This window comes from Sipha flava, unplaced genomic scaffold (genome assembly GCF_003268045.1).
Source record: "Sipha flava isolate LNK unplaced genomic scaffold, YSA_version1 314_pilon_pilon, whole genome shotgun sequence".
Lineage (NCBI taxonomy): Eukaryota > Metazoa > Arthropoda > Insecta > Hemiptera > Aphididae > Sipha > Sipha flava.
This window is the reverse complement of record NW_020272994.1, coordinates 291,950-313,177: the sequence shown is the minus strand read 5'-3', so window position 1 is coordinate 313,177 and position 21,228 is coordinate 291,950. Positions and strand designations below refer to the sequence as shown.

Below are 21,228 nucleotides of genomic sequence, written 5' to 3'. Positions count from 1 at the left end.
CGTATTTTATGCTTGAAAAAAAGAAACCAATTGATTCCTTATTTTTAAATCAAAAATTTCTTTCCATTTTGCATCTTTGATTAATACATTTTTATACTGCACGTGTGAAATGTCATATAACTCCGGATATTTACGTACGGATTCGATAAAAAGTTCCATCTTCTTGTGGTGAAAAACTATTGCCGAAATATTGATGCGAGCGACCGGTTGTGCTACACTGCTCTTGTCGCGGTATTGTTGCGCGTCGCGACGACAAATTATCAGTCGTGCATTGCAGTCGCGGATAGGACACCAGTCAATGGCAAACGCAAATAAACGGTAGAGCACGACCTGCTGCGGCGGCCGGTCGCGCATTGGACACCGTTCCTTAACCGTCAACCGCGCACACGCTGCGCGACAATTTTCTTGTACCAAGTTCGGTTGTTATTGGCTCGCGGTCGCGGGCGCCCTTCGGACCGGCAAGACGGTATCCTTGTCCTATCCCACACCCCCTCCTTTCGCTGGAAAAATAATATGTTCTCGCAGTTCTATACGATAAATGTCATTATTGTTATTGTCATTAGGATACCGGATCCTCCTCCGGTGACGTACATAGGAATTAATTTCGGGAGGAAGGGTGGTTATAAAAGTTATATATTAATTATATTTAATCAACGTCTTAACGTACCTACCTTTACACATCTTATATGTACTCGTCACTTACTACCTATATGATATTACGATAAACTAACCGTTTTCATTTGTACGACTGCAATATTTTTGTTACACCGTACTTCGCTGTTTGGTGAATAGATTCTCACGTGAGCCGTACCAACGTTTGAACCCTCATACCCCTTAACTATCTAGTCTCATAAAGTGTCAAGTTGCGTTGATTGAAAAACAAATGGGCTTAATATTTCTTTTTTTTCTTTTTTATTTATTAAAGATAGATACATTTACAATCTGCATTTAAAAAAAAATACAATAAATAATTATACAAACGAATCTTTGAGGCAATGATAAGGGAAGCTATCCAGTGATAGGACTCTTTGGTGAGTTTTGCTAGAGTCAAACGGGGCAATGATTTTAATCTAAAAATTTTTTTTGTTATGATGGTTTCAATGAGTGTCGGTCTGGCTCATAATTGGGCCTCCGGTAGAAAAATTACAATGGGTCCCCAAAAATATAATATTGCAGTGGTATTCGATAACTACCTACTAAAAAAAATGTTTATCGCTACATTCGAATTCTTCAATACATTTAAATAATATTAATTTTGTTTATACATACATAGATTATGTTGTTTTGCATTTATTATTTCGGCCTATTATTATTTTTGAAACCAAACATATTTTAAGAACGTGATCATTTACTATATTTGGTTAAAATGCTGGGTGAGGTGTATATTACATCCATGATCATATGAATCACATCGATCAAATCAATTTAGTATATAATGCACAAATATCATTACAATAAGATATTTTTCCGAGTCATACGTTAGTAATATGTTAATTATTACGAAACTTTTTTTTTGTCAACTTTATGAACTCTATTCTATTTATTGTTTTTGCTCCAACAATTAATCGTTCCTGTTGTTGTTCATATTCTCCCAAATATTTTTGCTCTTTTTACACATCAATCAGTCTGCTTGGGGTTGGATGATATGTCCCTTAAAAGTATTAAGTCTTTTGAGTTTATGGTATACAATTGTCATACTCAAAGGCACAATTAGAGCCCAAATATTATAGATGAAATTTTGTAATAATCATAGGTCATCAAAGTATAAATTATACTTAATAGTTATAACTGTAATTGACATATAATGACAAATAAAATGAATATCTGATTTTATAGGTACAATAAGTAATGTCGTAAAATTATTCACTGTTTTTTCCCCAAACAATTGCTTTATTTTCTATCGTTATAAGTAAGTATCATTAAGCCGGTTATTGTTATATACTTATAAAAGTAACAAGTAATATGGTAACGTTTTTTATATTTCTGTGAATTTTTAAGTTCTTTGAAATTATTAATCTGCATTTAATAAGAAACCATATAAATATAATATTTGTTTATTTTCAAACTTAGTTTTACATCCAAACTTTACTTAATTTTCAATCAGTACTCAAAATTATTGATTAACTGTAATAAAACATATTGAAATTATGGAACAAAACTTAAATGTTTCGGGTAAGTAATAATAACTGAAGTCTGTTTTAAGGAATAATTTATTTATTAATTAATAATGATAAAATTTAATAACTTAAAATTGAATTTAATACTTAAGCTTGGTGTTCAGCAATCGTTTCACTTTAATTTTCACGTTTCCAGTTTGAATTCGATTGAAATCTATAGATTTTAATATATCAACTGCATTTAAAATTGTAATTTGAATATCAGTGGAATCGAGGATAAAAATCTCACTTGTTCTTTTGGCCTTTGACATTTGATTATTTATTAATTATTTATTCATTATAGTTTTAAGTTATTTCCTCCACTATCTTGTACCATAATATGTATTATAATATATAATAATGTGCAGGTATATATTAAATATATACAATATTGTATATTATATTATATTTGCACAATTGTTTACTTATTATTTAGTAACACTATATTAATAGTAGACTGTACAGTGTACACTATTACATTTCGATTTAATTTCTAGATACTTTTGCATCTATCCATCCCGCAATTGTAATAGACAATGGTTCTTGTATGATGAAAGCTGGGTATGCCGGAGAAGATTTTCCTCGGGCAATAACTCCAAATATTGTCGGAACTACTAGAAGTGAAGGAAGCGATATTCCTGTAATTTGTTTATAGACTAACTAAACCTGAGATATATTTTATAAAATTTAGTATTTATATACGAGTTATGTATAAAAAATTATGTTAAATTAAATCAAAAAATTTTAAAAATCTTAACACTATATAAATATATATATTTTTTTTTAATTACACAATATATTTAAATTAAGAGTTATTAAAAGTCGGAGTTAGGAATTTCATTTATCACGTTTATCACATTTATACGTTTAAAATTGTGAAAAGTGAACGTACACATTCAACCAAATTATCGAAATCTACACTTTTAAAATTAAGTAATCTATTTTTATACATACTATGTATGCAAAATATTAAAAATAATTGAAAAAATTGAAAAACATTGTATTTTTACAAATATGTACTGACGTATGAAGTCCTAATGAAGTCCTATTAATTAACGTAGGAAATAATTTTCTTCACAATTGTCTCATTAATTAGGTACATTAATCAATGACATATCTTAAAACATTTATGAAATTTAATATTAATTTGTGATTTGAAATAATACTATTAAGTATTACAATCTTGGCGTATAATTGAATATGATTTAATATTTATCATAACGATTGTATTGATATTAACAGTTTCAGCATGGTCCGTTTGATACAACTGTACCGGCAAATCAAGAGATTCTTACTTATGCTGGACGACTGGCTAAAATAAACGAAAACGTTTTGGACATAGTTTATCCAATGAATAATGGTTTGATTACCGACTGGGATGCTATGGAAAAATTATGGTGTTATATATTTTACGAGGAGTTGGTAACACCACCAGAGAATTTCAACATTTTACATACAGAGTCACTTTTGAATTCAATGTCATGTCGTGAAAAACTTGTGGAGGTTAATACTATGCATAAAACAACATATACAATGTTAAGCGTATATTGACTCTTAATTTGTTTTGAACAGTTAATTGATTCTTAAGCGAAATGTTGTTTATAACAAACTCCATAATTATGATTGATAATACTCTGTAAAAACCTCTCAAAATCCTTAAATGAAATTCGACCACTCGTTAAATTATACTTTAATTGGCCCGCTGTTCTAGTAAATAGTAAACCAGTTAATTGAGTTTTGTCCAACAATACAATAAATGACTAAGCTCACGATATCACTGCTCTTGATCTATATTGTAATTAATGATGTTCAAGAATTTGGGAAAAAACCCAGTCCCTATAGTATATGTGTACTTTGTATATAAGCTCTATGCATAGACGTGCGCACGGGAGATGACGGAGAGTGTAATGCGTCTGAGCGAATTACCTTTTTTCCCGAATAAAAAAAAAAAATGTGTTTGGGCGAGTTCCCTACAATGTGTTTTGAGCAAGTATATAATTTGTTGTTATTTAGATTTTGTCATCCCTTTTCCCTAAAGTGCAAAACTGAAAATAAGTGTCTTCAATAAATAGCCGCTCGCTACGCTGGCAAAATTCATTTTTCCCAGTTCAGTACACACAATTCAGGTACACAACATTTATAGTTAAAATAGAATCTAAAATAATAACTTACGAGTAGTTTAAATTATCTAAATAAAGTTATAAAAATTGTTTTTTTTAAAGACTGATTGCTGGTACCCTTCCATCAAATGTCCCATCTCCATATAAATTAAGATTAAACCAATATCTATAATATAGTAACAAATAAAAAAAAGTATAATTGTAAAATTATTTATATTATTTAGTAGATAGTAAGTAATATAGATCCTATATCACAATACTATTGCCTGCTATATCTCCGAACCGCTCCATAAATACGACGCTGTATAAATTACAATATGAGTAACTATTTCACTAATAAGAATTATAACTATATAGATCTACTATTTTTAATTTTCACACAAAACATTTCTGCTATCAATGTTTTTACATTTAATAATTTTACATCCACTCAAAAATTATGACTCAAAAGGGTTAAGAGTTACGGACCCCGGTGCCCCTTAAATCTTACAGCCGGGGTAAATTTCCTTTTTCCCCCTTTTATGTGTCCTTGATCGTGTCATCCTATTCCTTGCAACAATCAACTGTCCAAATTTAATCTTAATACTTAATACTAATATCTCATTTGCTTTAGATTATGTTCGAAAAATTCAACGTACCCAATACTACGTCTGTACCAAAATCAGTACTTCCGCTATACAGTCATGGAAAGGTCACTGGTTTAGTAGTAGATTCTGGATACGAATACACGCACGTAGTGCCTATCGAAGGCGGGTATCCTGTGGCACATGGTGTTAGAAATATGCCCATCGGTGGATGGCACGTGACTCAATATATGAAGCAATTGATCAACGAACGAGGATACGATTGGAAAACTTCGAAGGATATAGATGTTGTTACAATTATCAAAGAAAAATTTGGTTACTGTTCGTTAGATGTCGAAAAAGATCAAGCTATGTTTACCGAGGACATGGAACAAAATTATACGTTGCCTGATGGAATGATTTTTAAAGTTAAAAGTGAAAAGTAAGTACGTACTTTTAATGAAAAAGGATAATTAGACATTGAAATATTTATAAAATGGACCAAAGATAATAACAATTACGGGAAGAATTTAGAAAAGTATAATCAATACAAATAAAAGTAGTGATTTTTCTGAGAAATAGGTACGGATTTAAGGTCCTTTCACACACATCCGACCAGGTCCGTTATGAGTTTGTTTCGTCAGAGTATCTGTGTACACAGAAGTATGAACTTCTTGTTTTTTAATGTACGCAGAGCTCGACTTGAGGGCGGACGCAGGGGGACGGAGTACCCCAACTAATTTTCAGAAATTTTAGCGTCCCCCTACTATTATTACTTTATAAACATAACGCTCAGTTTTGGGGACGTTCTTTTTTTTAAAGTAAATAAAAAAAGTCCCCCTTCTTTAATTTTGCCAATCGAGTACTGAATGTACGTATATACACATATTCGATCTGATTTCCATTCTGAGCCTTCCGAGTACTCTCTGATCAAAAAAGTGTTTCCAGTGATCGATTTTTTGTCCGAACTCGTCCGAGTTCGAATACAGAATGGAGCCGGATAGGATATGTGTGAACAGTTGACTTTATCTTTTTTTTTAATATTTTGATGTATCATTTTACATTATTATTATTAGTTTACGATACGCAACTGACAAATACATACATAATTTGTATTCTATTATTTTTATTCCATTCATTATATTTTTTTTCACTCTCAATTCTTTATTCACTCTTTTTATTCTTCATCAAGAATCAGGGTGGTCATAATTAATTCATCTTCATTTAATTCAATAATTTGAATTATATATTTTTTATTTATATACTTGAAATATTAAAATTTGAAACACTATACAATAGTTCCCTACGATTTAAATGTACGTACAGAATTCTTATAATCAAAATAATTAAATAAAATCAAATTAAAACAACTGGACCGGATCGGTTGTATGTGAATACAACTATTGGAACGGACTAGGAACAAACCCGGATCGGATGTTAATAAGTATCTTAATAACATTGTATACGCTGTGTACTTAATTTAATTCTCCAATATGTATTATATATTTGTTAAAAAATATTTTAGATTTCGAGGACCTGAAATAATGTTTAATCCAGCTTTATTCAACATCGAGTCTCATTACGGAGGTATTCACGACCTAATATATAAATCGTGTAGTGATTGTCGTATTGAAGAACAACCAAATCTGTATGGGAACATCGTTCTGGCGGGTGGTAACACGTTATTTCCTCATCTGTCACATCGTTTAAAAAATATGTTACCCAACGCTCCTGTTGAAGTCGTAATTACTGCAAATCCAGAACGCAAATATTCTACGTGGGTAGGTGGATCTATCTTAGCTTCGCTATCTACTTTTGATCAAGTATGGATCAGCAGCGAGGACTATAAAGAAAACGGGCCAAGAATAGTATATAGCAAGAATTATTATAATTTATAACTAGGGCTAGGAAAATGAAGCACTAAAAACCTACAATACAGAAATTAAAAAATTGCTAATAATGCTACAAAAAAAAGCATTTTAACCAGAAAAATGCAACTAAAAATGACTTGAACATTTTTAAGTTTAACTGAAAAATATTTTTAATATCAATATATAATTTATTAAACACATTTTTATATGTTCACATCAATTATTTCTTAGAACAACTAAGCACAATTTATAAATATTGAAAAAGAAATAAATTAAAAACTGTTTTATTAAATTTTAGGTACCTGTTTATTAAATAAATATTCAATAAGACAATAAGATATTTTAATTTTCTTTGATATTTTGTATTTTGAAAACAATTTTGTATTCAACACCATGTTTCTAAAACAATAATGAATTAAAAAAATTATTATAAAAAACTTAGAATTTAAAATATTATTTAATGTTAATAGATACTATTCAATTGCATTTCTATTGTTGCATTGTACTGTCACGGACTCTTTCAAATTTTCAAATATAAATGATCTGCGATTATCAGTGAGCAAAATTTTGTATGAAGAAAATTATCTCTCTAAGTCCACGGATGTTGTCGGAGCAAATCTCAAATATGTCATATCATCGAGATTTAAGTCTTCTGGCAATTCCAATTTTGAAACTTTTTCGCCGTTCAAAATTTTTGGGACTGTACATATTGACTTAAATCCAGTATTTTTTTTCTAAAACTGTGTCGATCTTTAGTTGTACGACCATACCAATTTTTTTTTTTGCGCGTTATCAATTGTATTTAACACATCCAATACAATTTTAATTGACTAGGACTGAGGACAACTGATTTTTTCAAGACGCAAAATAGCATTCGTTAATGCACTAAAATTTGATTTTATAAATGTTAAATTACATTTCAGATTAAAATCTTCTATCAAATCATGAACTTTTTTTTACTGAAATACTATCATCTTCATCCAATTCAATAACGACAATTCTAATTAAAGAAAAATGTTCACAATAATAAATCGCAGCATTGACCCATGTTCCCCATCTTATGAGTATAGGCTCTAGAGGTAAAAGAATATTTGGTACAATACTTCGAAAAATTTGTACTCGAGATGGAGCTTTTAAAAATTTTTTTTTCATATTTGAAATCAGCTTGTCAACTTTTAGAAACTGTAATCTTAATATATTATTCCTTTACATATTCGATGCAATGTGTGAGCTACACAAGTAATGTGTACCATTTTAGGATTAAATATTTTAATAGTTTTACCAGCTTTTACCATATATGGTGCGGCATCCGATAAAAATAACAAAATATTCTCATGCCTAATCTCTTCAGGCCATAAAATTAAAAGCTACTTATCAAATAATCGACTTATTGTCGAATAGTTAGCTTTATCTAACACTTTCGAATTTAAAAGAAATATTTTTCCTGAGCTATCAATTTCTAAGATGCCTATTATTAAGTTAGCCACATAAGGACCAGCTACATCTGTCGTCTCGTTTATCGATAACCATATTTTCTTTTCAGAAGCATTTACTCTTATATTATTGTTTCTGTGTAACATTCTGTAACATATTTCTTATGCATTGTTGATTGATCTGGTTTAATTTTATTTGTATACTTCTCAAGAAATTTTCGAAATCATGGTTGAAGTAGTTTATAAAGTGGTATATTTGAACATAATAGGGCTTTGTATAGATTGTAATTAAATGTTAATGCTGTTGATGGGCTATTTAATAAAGTCTGAGTAGTAGATAATTTTTGATGAGTTATTTTTTCTATACCCATCATATGTTTATCTCGTGCAACATGCTGAGAAATATGAGATTATTTTTCACCTGCAACTTTTATGTCACAGATTTTGCAATAAAGTATTGTCCCATCAGTAGTAAAAATGTTGTCATCGAATACGCGCACATATGCACGTAAACGACAAGACAACGATTGTTTAGGTCTAGACATTTTAAGTTTTAAAAATATTTTAAATAAATTCAAACACAAACTAGGTAGGTATAACACCACATGCGATTACAGGAAAAAACGATTAACGACTTGTCGGCACAACGTATTAACGATTACTGATATCGTGATTCCGCGAATCGCGACAACACTCTGTACGCTAGCACTCGAATATAAACCCCCATGGAAATTCCTAAAATTAGTGAATGCTAAATAATATTATTGTAAATTTAGACATAGTAGACAAGTCAATAAATATCGTTCTTATTGCGTCTGAAGTCCAGACAGTCAACGTATTACGTAACCACTACTCCCCACTCGGTAATCACTTTAACAAAATTGAAGAATCTATTTTCAGGAATATTTTCCGATCAGGCAATAATATTTCACTACGAAATCACGAAATATGTATAATAATACAATTAAAATAAATTAATAAATAATAATTTAGATAAAAATGTATATAAATGTTCTAAAAGTGTTAAATATGCGTATCATTAACAAAAACTAATTAAAAAGCTAATAAACTGACAAAACAATACAAAAAAAGCATATAAATACGAATATCATAAAAAAAGCAATAAAAGCAAAAACAAAATTGCATATTGAACTCTGTGATGAATGAATCGAATTTTGTTTTGATTAACTATGTCGTGGAGTACTATGAAAGAAAATGCAAATGCTACAAAATCCTAGTCTTATTTATAACTAATATATTTAAAATTATTATAATTGATTTAAAAAATATATTATTTTTATATTCATACAATTCGATGTAGTTACGACTTGGAACTTTTCAGCGTAACAATAACAAATTATATTTTATTATTTGCGTAAAATTAAAATTCACGTTTTTATTATTCGATATCATAATCAATACTAAGTTCATTTTCTACTTCTTCGAATATGTATTCGTTTGATGGAATTTGTAATTTTAATTCTAAATCAGTTATTTGATTATTTTGAATCTTTTGAACTTCCTCATACTCTGTTTGACTTTCCTTAGTAGACATTTCCATTTTATATCCATCTATTAATTTTGAAGAAAGCTGAGCATACTGAGAACAATCTTGTTTTTGAGCCCATCCAATGTACACAAAATCCGTTTTTCTAAAAAAAAGTTTGTTTATTACCATATAGTAAAATAACTAAAATGTCCTTAATTTTTAATTAATTTTCGATAAAGTTTTGAACACTTTTATTATTTGTTTTTCGGTAAAAACCCAGTTTAATAAAATCAATATATAAATAGATTAGTATACACATGTATATAAGTTTAGTTCGATAAATATAGTTCTCTCGTCACTGTTCAAAATCTAAACCCAATTAGATAGATATTAAATTTTATAAATCTATATATTCAATTTGGTATTACAAAGTCATACATATTGGTGTAGGAATAAAGAACACCGAATTAATGTAGTATAACGTGCCATCCACCAAATTGCGTCTTCATTGAATTATATGCAGTGGCGGTGCTAGGGTTGTGCGATCTGTGCGGTTGCACAGGGCCGCGCGCTTCCTAGGGTTCCACAGTTAACAAAAAATCGAGCAAAAATTTGTAGTTAATTCACGATTTACTATGAAAAATCGGGGCTCCGGAGTAAAATTTATATTATACTTATATTATATTTATATTTAAGTATGAACATAGGTAGATATCAGGGGGACTTGGGGGGCTTAAACCCCCCAAATATTAAAATATTTATAATAATAAAATAATATTTATTTAATTTTTTTTTTTAATAGCCCTTTCAAAATCCAAACTTTGTTAGAATTTTTATTCGTCGTTTTTATAATTTATTTATAATTATCTGTTCATTTCTTTTGAAAATCGTAAAATAAGAAATAATAAAAACTATTTATAATAGCAATAACAATGACGATTACATAGATTGGCTACTTGCGAAAAAAGTTTCAGTGCAATGAAAAAAATAAAAACTTGGTTAAGGACATTGTTGGTTCAAGATAGGTTCAGCAATCTTTCAATACTATATATTGAAAAAGATATATCGAAAAATATAAAAAGCGATGATATTTTAAGTATCTTTGTCAATACAAATAGTTATTTGTCATTAAAATAAAATATAAATTATTTTTAAACATACGTTATTTAGTGTTTTTTTTTTAATACAATTTAAACATATTTATATTTTTAATAGTAATAAGCAGGGCTAGGATTTGTATGCAACAGCATGTTTTTTTTTGCGACTTCTGATTATTGATTTTGTCAGTAATGTCAACGAATCACCTCATGATGAGATACATGGTGGTATTTTTATTTTGCATGTTTTTGCATATTTTAGATAAAATGCATATTATTGCATATATTGAATAAAATGAATATTATTGCATATTTCGATTATAAGAATGCGAAAAATTGATATTTTTTAGCATATTTTGTAATTAATATTTATAATTCAATATTAATATTTCGTATTTAATTCTAGACCTGCTGATTATAGTATAAAACTTGGTTCTTTTTGTCAAACATAAAATTTATTTTAAATTATTTTTTTTTATTTTATTTTTCAATTACATTATATTAAGTTACATTTTTAAAAATGTATTCTTTGTTTTGTAATTGGTAAGTTAACCAATTATTTTCTTATATTTATAGTTAATGAATAAACGATATAACTTTTCAAGATAGGTATATGAATAAATTACATTTATAAATTTAATAAATAATTATGTTGTACGTAAATACATAGCGTTGTTCATTGGCTACAAACTAAAAAATTGGTTTTTTAGACTTAAAATACCAAAATTTTTTTAAGTAATTTGCCCTTCATTAGAACTAATATAACAACCCAAAAAAATTAAAAAATAAAAAAATAAAAAATCATGCATTGTAGGGTTAAGTAAAAAATCCAACCACTGATGTATTTCAACAAACAAATATTTTTTTTTAACCATATTTTTGTGTTTATCTTATAAAAATCTAAATGCATATTTTTGCATATTTTGGTAAATGAAATGCATATTTTACAATTTTTATTGCATACAAATCCTAGCCCTGGTAATAAGTTTTACCTGTGTATGGGAAGGGGATGTGGGGGCGAAGTTCCTGCGAGTTATTTTACATTGAATTATTATAGCCCCCCCCAAAAATTCAACCAAATGTCCGCCTATGAGTATGAACCCGAACACTGTTTACTATTGTCAAATACTTAAAATTAAATTTTACCATGAAATGGTCGTAATCTTGAACATGCTAGATAACGATTAAACACTAGGTACGCCGATAACGCTTAGTTAATCGTATACAGAAAAAAAAATAATTAACATCATTGTAAAACCATAAGATTCTTTGCTTCACTCAGAATTTAAAATATTTTTATAATAAATTTATACTTCTTGAGAACACTTAGTCATAATTTTTTAAATAATTCTTAAACCAAACATTTTTTATTGATAAGAATTTAAAGAAAATGGTAATTTTTATTTGTATTATAAGGTGATAACGCTTTTGTTACATCTTTTGAGCATTTGATTGAAGACTTCAATCAGAAAAAAAGTAGAAAAGTTTATTCTTGAAAGTATATGTAACCATAACTGAAATGTAAATACAGATTCATATCTTGTGCTAATATTATATTTTATTCTTAATCTTTTTAACTTTTTGTTTTATTTATAGATTGTTGAAACATCCCAACAAGTAATTTATTTAAATGAATTAATTATATACACGAAAAAACAAACCACTCTTTGAATAAAAAAAAAACTGTAATGCATTATAGGTTGTATATGCAATTTATAGTCGTTAAACAGATGTAATAATGAAAGTCTGCTCAAAAAGTATTAAAAATAAATAATTTCGCACCTAATTAAAAAAAAATGAATACCCCTAATACAGTAGTAGGGGCCTCGCAAATCACGTGTCGCACAGGGCCTCACGGTAGCTAAAGTCGCTACTGATTATATGTATACAAAAAATATAAACACAGTACGACCATTTGTTAATTTAATAATTGTATCCATTTATTAGTTATTAACAGATTTAATTCCGAATTATTTTAAGTATGGGTATAGTTAAACTACACGATACTTAATTTTTGCAATCATGTTATGAACAGCATTTTAAATAAGTTAATAGTTCTTGGATAGTAAAGAATAATATCGTCCAAGAATTATTAGCAAGTAATATAGAATCAATAAAAATAAATTCTATTATCTATTTATAATTATTATAAATAAAAAAATAAAAAATACTAATACTGTTTTTAAATTTTTATTTATAATAATTATACTTACTATACTACTTAGCGTAGTAAGTATATGTGATAAAATATAGAAAACATGATATACATGATTAAGAAGTCACCCACTAGTCATTATTTGCTTGAGGGGTATATTGGCATTTAAAACTTAATTAAAATAAATGTATGTTAAGTATATTACAAAAATTACGTACAATTTATCAACAACTGCATATGCTCCTGGCCATATGTGAGACATCATCACTGTATAAGAATAACGGGTATTAAAAGGAGAGCATATAAAACCTTTCCATGCCGATTCATTTTCAATTGTGATATCCTGACTTAAATTTCCAAACAACTCTCCGTTGGCATTCAAAGAACTTTCTTTATTATTAACTTCATATTCTTCGAGTTCTTCATACACACTGATTTCATCAATATTAGAATCTTGTATCAACTTGGACGAAAAAAGGGCACCCGGATGATTAGCAGTAATTCCGGTATCATTTATTTGAGGATTTTTATGCACCCAATAATTCAAATTAATCATATCCTTGTTTGGAATGGGTTTGACATTTTTGTTCGGAATTAAATCAAAATTAACTGAAATTAAACATCAATAATTTAAAAATTATTTTAGTGAATAAATCAATAAAAGAATAATTATTATTAATAAGATAAAAATATTAATTTTCCGTTCAGATTTTAAAACTTCTTTTACTTGATGGTCAAGTTGTTGTCATTAAGTATAAATGTGCCGAAGTCATTGTGATGTACATTTTTATGAACTACGAAATTAGTATTATATTTAAATTAAAATCTTTAATCTATCAATATACAAAAAATATTCAAAATTGATGTTCGACAATGGTTTAATACCATCAACACATTACTAAGAACAAATTTTATTTTATACATTTTAATTGTATTTGTCTATTATTACTAATTTGAAATTCAATTTTTTAAAATTATAGCAATAATAAAAATAGCATGATAAAAATCTGTATCATTGTGTTCTAACTTGATATATAATGATAATATTTTGTTTTTTGTGATAAATTACCACTTTTTTAAAATTTATTGATTTTTTAGTTATTTTTATTATTATTATTTATTCATTAAATACTAGTAATTATTATTTTATTTCCACATTACATTAAATTAACGAAAACGTTAAATATATAATAATTATGCATAAACTAGCTGATTCACCCGGCTTCGGTCGAGTTATCTTGTTGTAACTTGATGCTAGAAAAAATATTCAACATAGGTACTTGTCAATAAGAAAGCACAATACATCTATTTTTGTATTTATATAGGCACAGTGACATGGAGTAAAATATTGGCAACATCGAGCATGTGATAAATAATTAGTCAATTAACTTAGAGAATTAAAATTAGACATAAAATTTTTTTCGCGGTGTATAGTTTTATTATTTTCACCTATGACCAATAAAACACCATTTCACGTTTATAAAATATATAGATTTCCGTTATAGACATAAATAAGCTTCTTAATAATTTAAATTATTTTATATTTTACTTGTTTCTGTGAAGTTCGATGAAACTTCAGACTGGGTTTTCTCTAGCGTATTCTCTGAAGTTGATGTTGCACTATTAAAGACATAGTACCCTCGTGGGCATATCTGAGTACTTGACGATATTCGTGCAATTTGAGCTCTTAGATAATCGAGTTCCATTCCTTTGAACTTTGGAAAACTGATTATCTGTGTTGAAAAAATGTAATTGTGAAAACAAATAATCATCACATTTGTTAGAATATTAAGTATAAACGATTGCCGATTAAAATATGTTTATCTACTGGCTGGTTCAATTTTCCGGTGAAATATCGTTTGATCCTTCGCGCTTCGACAATTTGATACGGTTGCACCGAATCTAGTTCAATCCATTTCGAATTTAATTCATTAGAGACAAAGTAAACCTAAACAGCATATAAAATTATATTTACATTTTCTGTTATTATAACGAAAACTTTAAATGACAATTGAAACTTCTGATTTACACGTTTGTTTGCACCTTTCCCAATCATTTCTGGTGGTAACACTTCCGATGTTTCAGTTTCACAGTTGTAGTTTTTTCTGGAAGATGTCCACGAGTCGTCAGATTTTATTGCATCGTTAGTCATTTCAACGTCGAAAACTGATACATTGGAATCAATTGAATCCTGGAATTTATTTACGGTGGATCGCACAGACTCCATTTCGTGTTTCGACTCGGACGAATCGTTCTTTTTAGTCATATTCATTTGAGCTACAACACTAACGTCTATCGATGTATCCCTCGTATCTTGATCTGCCTTCTAAATACCGACACGCACAGCCATAAACAAAAAATCGCATGGTTATAATGTTAACTGTACATTGGTCAAACCGATACCTTAGCTAATTACCAATGTTTTTCGAGTTAACTCTGCGTCCGTCCATTCGCATTCTATTATAAAATATATTTTTTTTATTCCAAATATTTTTCCCCAAAACCTACATGAACGATTGACGTTGGTCAGTAAATATTTACTTATATAATCGTTATTATTATATTATGTCTACGATCGACCGAAATATTGTTATACCTGATTTTTTTAAATTTATTTAATAGTGCCATTTCGTTCATTGACATCGATATCAAAGCGACTTCGTCCAATGGCAGTCCGCAGCCGGCTTTGTTGAACATTAAGTTTACTTCGAAAAGATTCTGCACTTGCACATTAATATTGTTACTGTTATTCACGATGATTTTCTTCTTCTTGCCTATCACATTTTCCGGGTTTTTACTGTTATTCTTATTAATATTATACTGTTTTTGTTTTTCCGATTGTTTCTTCAAAGCACACTATAAACGAAATTCTCAAGCTGCGATCACACGTACCATATTAATTAATTTGATTTCGCTTCACCTCGTTTCGTTTCGAATTTACTATTTATTTGTATTTATAAAACATGGGCTGTCCTAAATATTGACATGTTGTGTACAAGCAAACTGCACTAGTATAATATATCGATATTTTCGAACCATTTAATTATACGGATAATGATCAAAAATATAAAAATCATTATTGAACATAATTATAAGTCTAACAAAAATTATTTTTTTCGCTATATTTTAAGTATATCGTATTATAATTATGGAGTAAAATATAAAATTTATGTGCGACGATAAGTTGTCTTTTGGTAATAGTTTCTTAATGTGACATTAATTTATAAACATTAGTAAACGATTTCCTCGGAAAAGGTTGTTTACTTAAAACGGAACCAATTATAATTCATTCTTATAGTTAAAATCAGAATTCGCATTCAACAATATAACATAGATCAAACAAAAAATGATAAAACTAGCAGTGCTCGAAATGGAAACTTTAACGAACCGGAACGTTCATAAAATTAATATGCGAATTATAATATTCATTTTTAATTTTTATTATTTTAACTTGTGTTTACTTTACAATACAGTATAACTAATTAAATAGATACTAATAGTATAAGTAATTTTAAGCTTAAAAAATTTACAATTTAAATTTAATACATAGTTTATAATAATTTCCATAATGCTGAGTATTTTTCGTCAATTTTTTTTTTACGTTTACGTCTAGCATTGTCATCAGCAGAATGTCTACCTTTGACTAACCATGACCGTACATATTTTTCAGGACGAAATTCTGTGAGTGAAGGGCCAACACAATTAATAAATAAAAGTGCAGAGACTGTACTAATATTTAATGAAGATCTGAGGGGTGTTATAATTTCATTCATTGAGCTGAAATTTCGCTCGCACTCATTTGTAGAAATAGGAATAGTAGCTACGGTTTTAAAAAGTATTTGTAAGTCGTCCGGAACACCTTCTTTTCCTCCTTCCAATTTGTTATTTGAAAACTCCGAACAATATCATTTTCTTTATTTAATTGGATGTGGCAACACAAGTGACGTATTTTATCATCTCCAAATGTAATGTTCGATTTCATCATTATCGGAAATACGCCATTTTTTTGGATCTTGTACGCTAAGACTATCGATTAAATTCCTATAATTATATATGTTATCCTGTTGATGTTTTTCATATTGACTTACATGAGATGGATTAGTTGTTATCATCCGATTTCTTAAATTATTTGCTACATCTCTGTATAGTTGGCTTGTATTAATTTGTTTTACCTTCCCATTATAAATAGGAACATTTTTATAAATATTCAATTCAATCGCTTTTAAAGCGCCGGCTAATTTATGTTTGGACTCACTAACCATCGAATCAAATACTCTAATTGTCGTTCTAATAGCTTTATCGGCTTCTACAAGAGTGATATTACGCTTTTGCAAATATTCCGATAAGTCTCCTAGTTCATCTAAAGCGTCTGCCATATCATTAAGATTACTAACAAATTCGACACTGGAGGTCATTAATTTTAATCCGTTATACTTGCTTCTTTCTTTTGAATCTCTTGTTACATCTGTTGAAGCAGATTTAAAATGTTCATAAAGAGCCAAAAAATTATTTAAGACAGCATTTATAGTTCGTTTACTAGACGCAACCCAGCGAACAGACAAAATTCTTCCTATTTGTAAAATTTGTTATTCTAAAGAACTTGTTACTTGTATTAACTCATTTTGATTTTTTGACGATTGATGATATAAAGAATACAATTTATCCATAAATATTTTAAAATTATTTATTCCATCAACTTCATTTACAACATCATAAACGGCAAGCTTTAACGCTGTGTCCAATGTGAACGCGATGAACGCAAATTTGCGGCAGATGCAAACGAATTCGTGTTGGCCGCATTCACCGTTCGCAATCGTGTCCTATGTGTACGCGGTGAACGCGAATTTGTGACAACCATATTCAGATATTTTTTCCTTTTTTTTTCATACAGCGTATTTTAAAGTGAGTTGTGCAAAAGTTACGCAGTATATTTTACACGTTTATGTTCTATTCTTTTAAAACAAAAACAACTAAAAATGTCTTTTAGTCTTGAAAAACAATTGTTTATACCTATTGAAAAGTGCTGAAGTGAAATATTTAATATACTTTGTATTACATTTATTCCAAAGAACACATTAATTTTTTGTACCTCAGATATAATGAGCTCTATATTGATCATACAACAATATCTAATATATAAATATATAATACTATTATAGTTAAAATACTATATATTATAATTTAATAATATATATTACCCGTTTACCTATTCGTATCATAAAATAGTCGTATAAAAATTTTTAAAAAATCATTTATAATAATAAATCGTAAATTGTAATAGAAATATTTTGACGTCTGTTCGCTTAAACGCGCGACCAAAAACAAGACAATTTGATTTTCAAACCGAGCGGCGAACGCGAACGAATTAATTCGTTCGCGTCACCCGCGTTTATCGCGTACGTTGGACAATCTAATCTATATTTATATGTTTGATAATTTTATTCGCCGCGTCGCCCGCATCACAACGTCTTTGCCACGTTCACATTGGACACAGCGTAAACGGTGGTTGGAGCAATGCCAAATACTTAAGTTTGGAAACATTTTTTTAAGTCGAGTTGCTACTCCCGAATTTTTTACAATCATTACCGAAGCTCCATCACACGCAAAACAAACAAGACATTCTTTTAAAAATTGTTGATGAAATCCATATATATTCAAACATTCAAGTAACGCGATAGTAATTTGTTCGACAGAAGTGCTATATAGTTCAATTAAATCGAGATTAAATATATATGGTTCATCAGGAAATGTTTCAAAAAATGTTCACAATACGACCACTAATGTAGTTTTTCTACTAAGGGTCGTTGACTCGTCTACCAAAATTGATATTTTTTTTGCCTAAAATTATATCTTTACAGATAATTATTTTCATTTCCGTTGCCAGATGGATCGCAATTTTCGCACAGGTTTTATTTGAGTTATCAATATGTTCCCCATACTAATCCCGTTTAATACTTGTAAATCAATATCTACCGGTAAATCAACAAATGGTCTTTGACTTTTAATTATTTTGTAAACCGTTCTAAAGATTTTTTCAGTCGTTACATATTTTTCCCATTGTAACTCTTCAACACCTTTTTTTATCTGTTTTTTTTTCAGATTGCTGTAAAATATTTGTTACTTTAATATGGCCCTCCGAATTTTTATGTTTATGTATTTTTTTTTTTTGTAAACTAGACATTTGGGAATCTTTTGTTTGCCCATTTGGTTCTATTGAACACTCTTGCCAAGGTTTTGAAATACGTAAATTTTTTTCACCAAATAATCCTAATTGCTTTATTTTTTTGCATACAGTACAACCTAACTTTTTATTTTCTACAATTAACTAATTATATGATAATTTAAACCCGTCATACTGACTTCTATTCCAGCAAGTTGAGATACGTACATCACAGTCAGAACTTTCAACATTTTCGACGACCGTTTGAGGATATTCTATTGCTACTTTTTATTAGATTTTTCTGTTTTTGAGGAATCGTTCGGACGTTTGTTGACCCAATTTAATAAAATCGAACTCATAACTTATAATTATATTACTAATGTATAACTAAAGTAAGTATTACTAAAGTAAAACGGACCTCACACATATACGGTTACACTAAGTGACCAACCGGTCCAACACATTGACTTGTCAAGTATTGTCAAACCTCAATCAAAATATAATTAGGTGTACACTACACAATGTACACATACAGATTATAGATAGTCGATAGATAGAGTTCGTTACAATTTGTGATAAAATACGTTATCGATAGTAAATTGAGTATTTTACGTTTTATTGCCTTTCATTTGTGGTCACGGCTTTAATTGTAGCGTAGCCTGTGGGTACTTTTCGATCATTAAATCGTTTACGTTTTTATTACGAATTGTGATAATACGAAGAAACGATACGCGTGATGTCAGAGGTGAAGCCTCATGAAGTTATATAAAAATTGAACTTCTCTCTAATTAAGTAAATTAATATAATAATATATTATTATATATAATAATATAATATATTAATATTATATTTTTTCGAAAGGAAATTTTATAATTTTAATCCTCTAAATTGTGATACTGTCGATTTTTATGAAACGGAACTCTTAAATTTTAATTTTAACCATTCGGAACGAACGCAAAGGTTATATTACGAATCGGAACGCCGTTCCGATGCGTTCCGGTCCATTTCGAGCACTGAAAATTTGAGGAAATGATAATAGAAAATAAAAATCAATCAAAGCCAAAACTTATGATAGGTATACGCGAGAGACATAAATAATATGAGCCTCCACGTGTTGTTTACCTTATACATTTGTAGACTTTTTTGACAGTAACTCCGGTTTATATTATCAATAAAAACTCGTTCAAAGTTAACTTCCTTATGGATATATGTGCGCTTTAATAACTGACTATATTTTTCAAAGTTTTCAAGTGGACTTGTTGGCCTTTCTGATGATATTTTATCTAAGATACCTTGCAAATGGTTGTACCTGAACATTAAATTTAAATATTACGTATCTTATGGTTGTACAAACACAATAAATTATCTGTTGAATACAATTTTATTTGTTAAATAACTTTTATTGCTAATTATTAACGTGTAAATATATTTAAATAATTTATATGAATTCTATAGAATGAAATGTAATTAAGAATTCCATAACATTTATAAAAAAAAAAAAAAAATACTAATTTAAAAACTTAGTCGAGAATTTTGACCCGACTTAAATTTTTTTTTTTTTGTGAAAATTATTAACGATTACGCAACAGTATTCTTTGGATTTACTATTATTTCTATTTTGTTTTGCAATATTTAATTTTCAAAATTACTTTTTTTTTCCAATAATTAAGATACTGCCTAGATGTTAATAAATAGATTACCTAGTTAAACTAAACACTTTAGTTAATGCTTTAATTTTGAATTGTTTGATAATACTTGGATTCATTAAATTAATTTTACATTTTTTGTTATTTATTTACCTATAATTTTGCAATAAACATATTAAAAAAAAAATGTACACTTTATACTTACACATTTACACTTTCATCTTCTTTTTTTAACAATTTAATAGCATAACCGATGTCAATATCAAACTTAGTGTTTATATCTCGACCACTGCATTTCTCTGATGATTTCATTTCGACTGACTGAGATTTTGCTATTGAATTATCAACTGTTATATTATTTCTCATATTTTCAGTTGATGAAATATTTTCATTTATAATACTTAAAGGTTCATTGTCGCCTTTTGATAATGAATGAATACTTGTTAGAGACATTATGAATTCGTATTAATTATGTTACAACACGTATAACTATACAAAGATATGTATCAAGTATTATTGGAGTTTTAAATACTTTTTA

The 21,228-nt window shown here is 28.5% G+C and overlaps 2 protein-coding genes across 2 annotated transcripts; one reads left to right on the top strand and one right to left on the bottom strand.

Annotated features, from left to right (window-relative positions):
- Nucleotides 1-2,147: 2,147 nt before the first annotated feature.
- LOC112686557 (actin-like) lies at nt 2,148-6,737 on the top strand. Its single transcript, XM_025558906.1, has 5 exons — nt 2,148-2,172; nt 2,654-2,796; nt 3,399-3,659; nt 4,890-5,281; nt 6,365-6,737. Exons 1-5 carry the CDS (start codon nt 2,148-2,150, stop codon nt 6,735-6,737), a joined length of 1,194 nt encoding a protein of 397 aa, XP_025414691.1.
- A 2,805-nt stretch (nt 6,738-9,542) lies between these two features.
- LOC112686556 (radial spoke head protein 6 homolog A-like) lies at nt 9,543-21,056 on the bottom strand. The gene is made up of 9 exons (XM_025558905.1): nt 20,896-21,056; nt 20,167-20,353; nt 15,481-15,740; nt 15,294-15,388; nt 14,914-15,161; nt 14,713-14,832; nt 14,434-14,617; nt 13,103-13,493; nt 9,543-9,795 (listed from the first exon to the last, which is right to left on the bottom strand). Exons 1-9 carry the CDS (start codon nt 21,054-21,056, stop codon nt 9,543-9,545), a joined length of 1,899 nt encoding a protein of 632 aa, XP_025414690.1.
- Between the last annotated feature and the right edge of the window lie 172 nt (nt 21,057-21,228).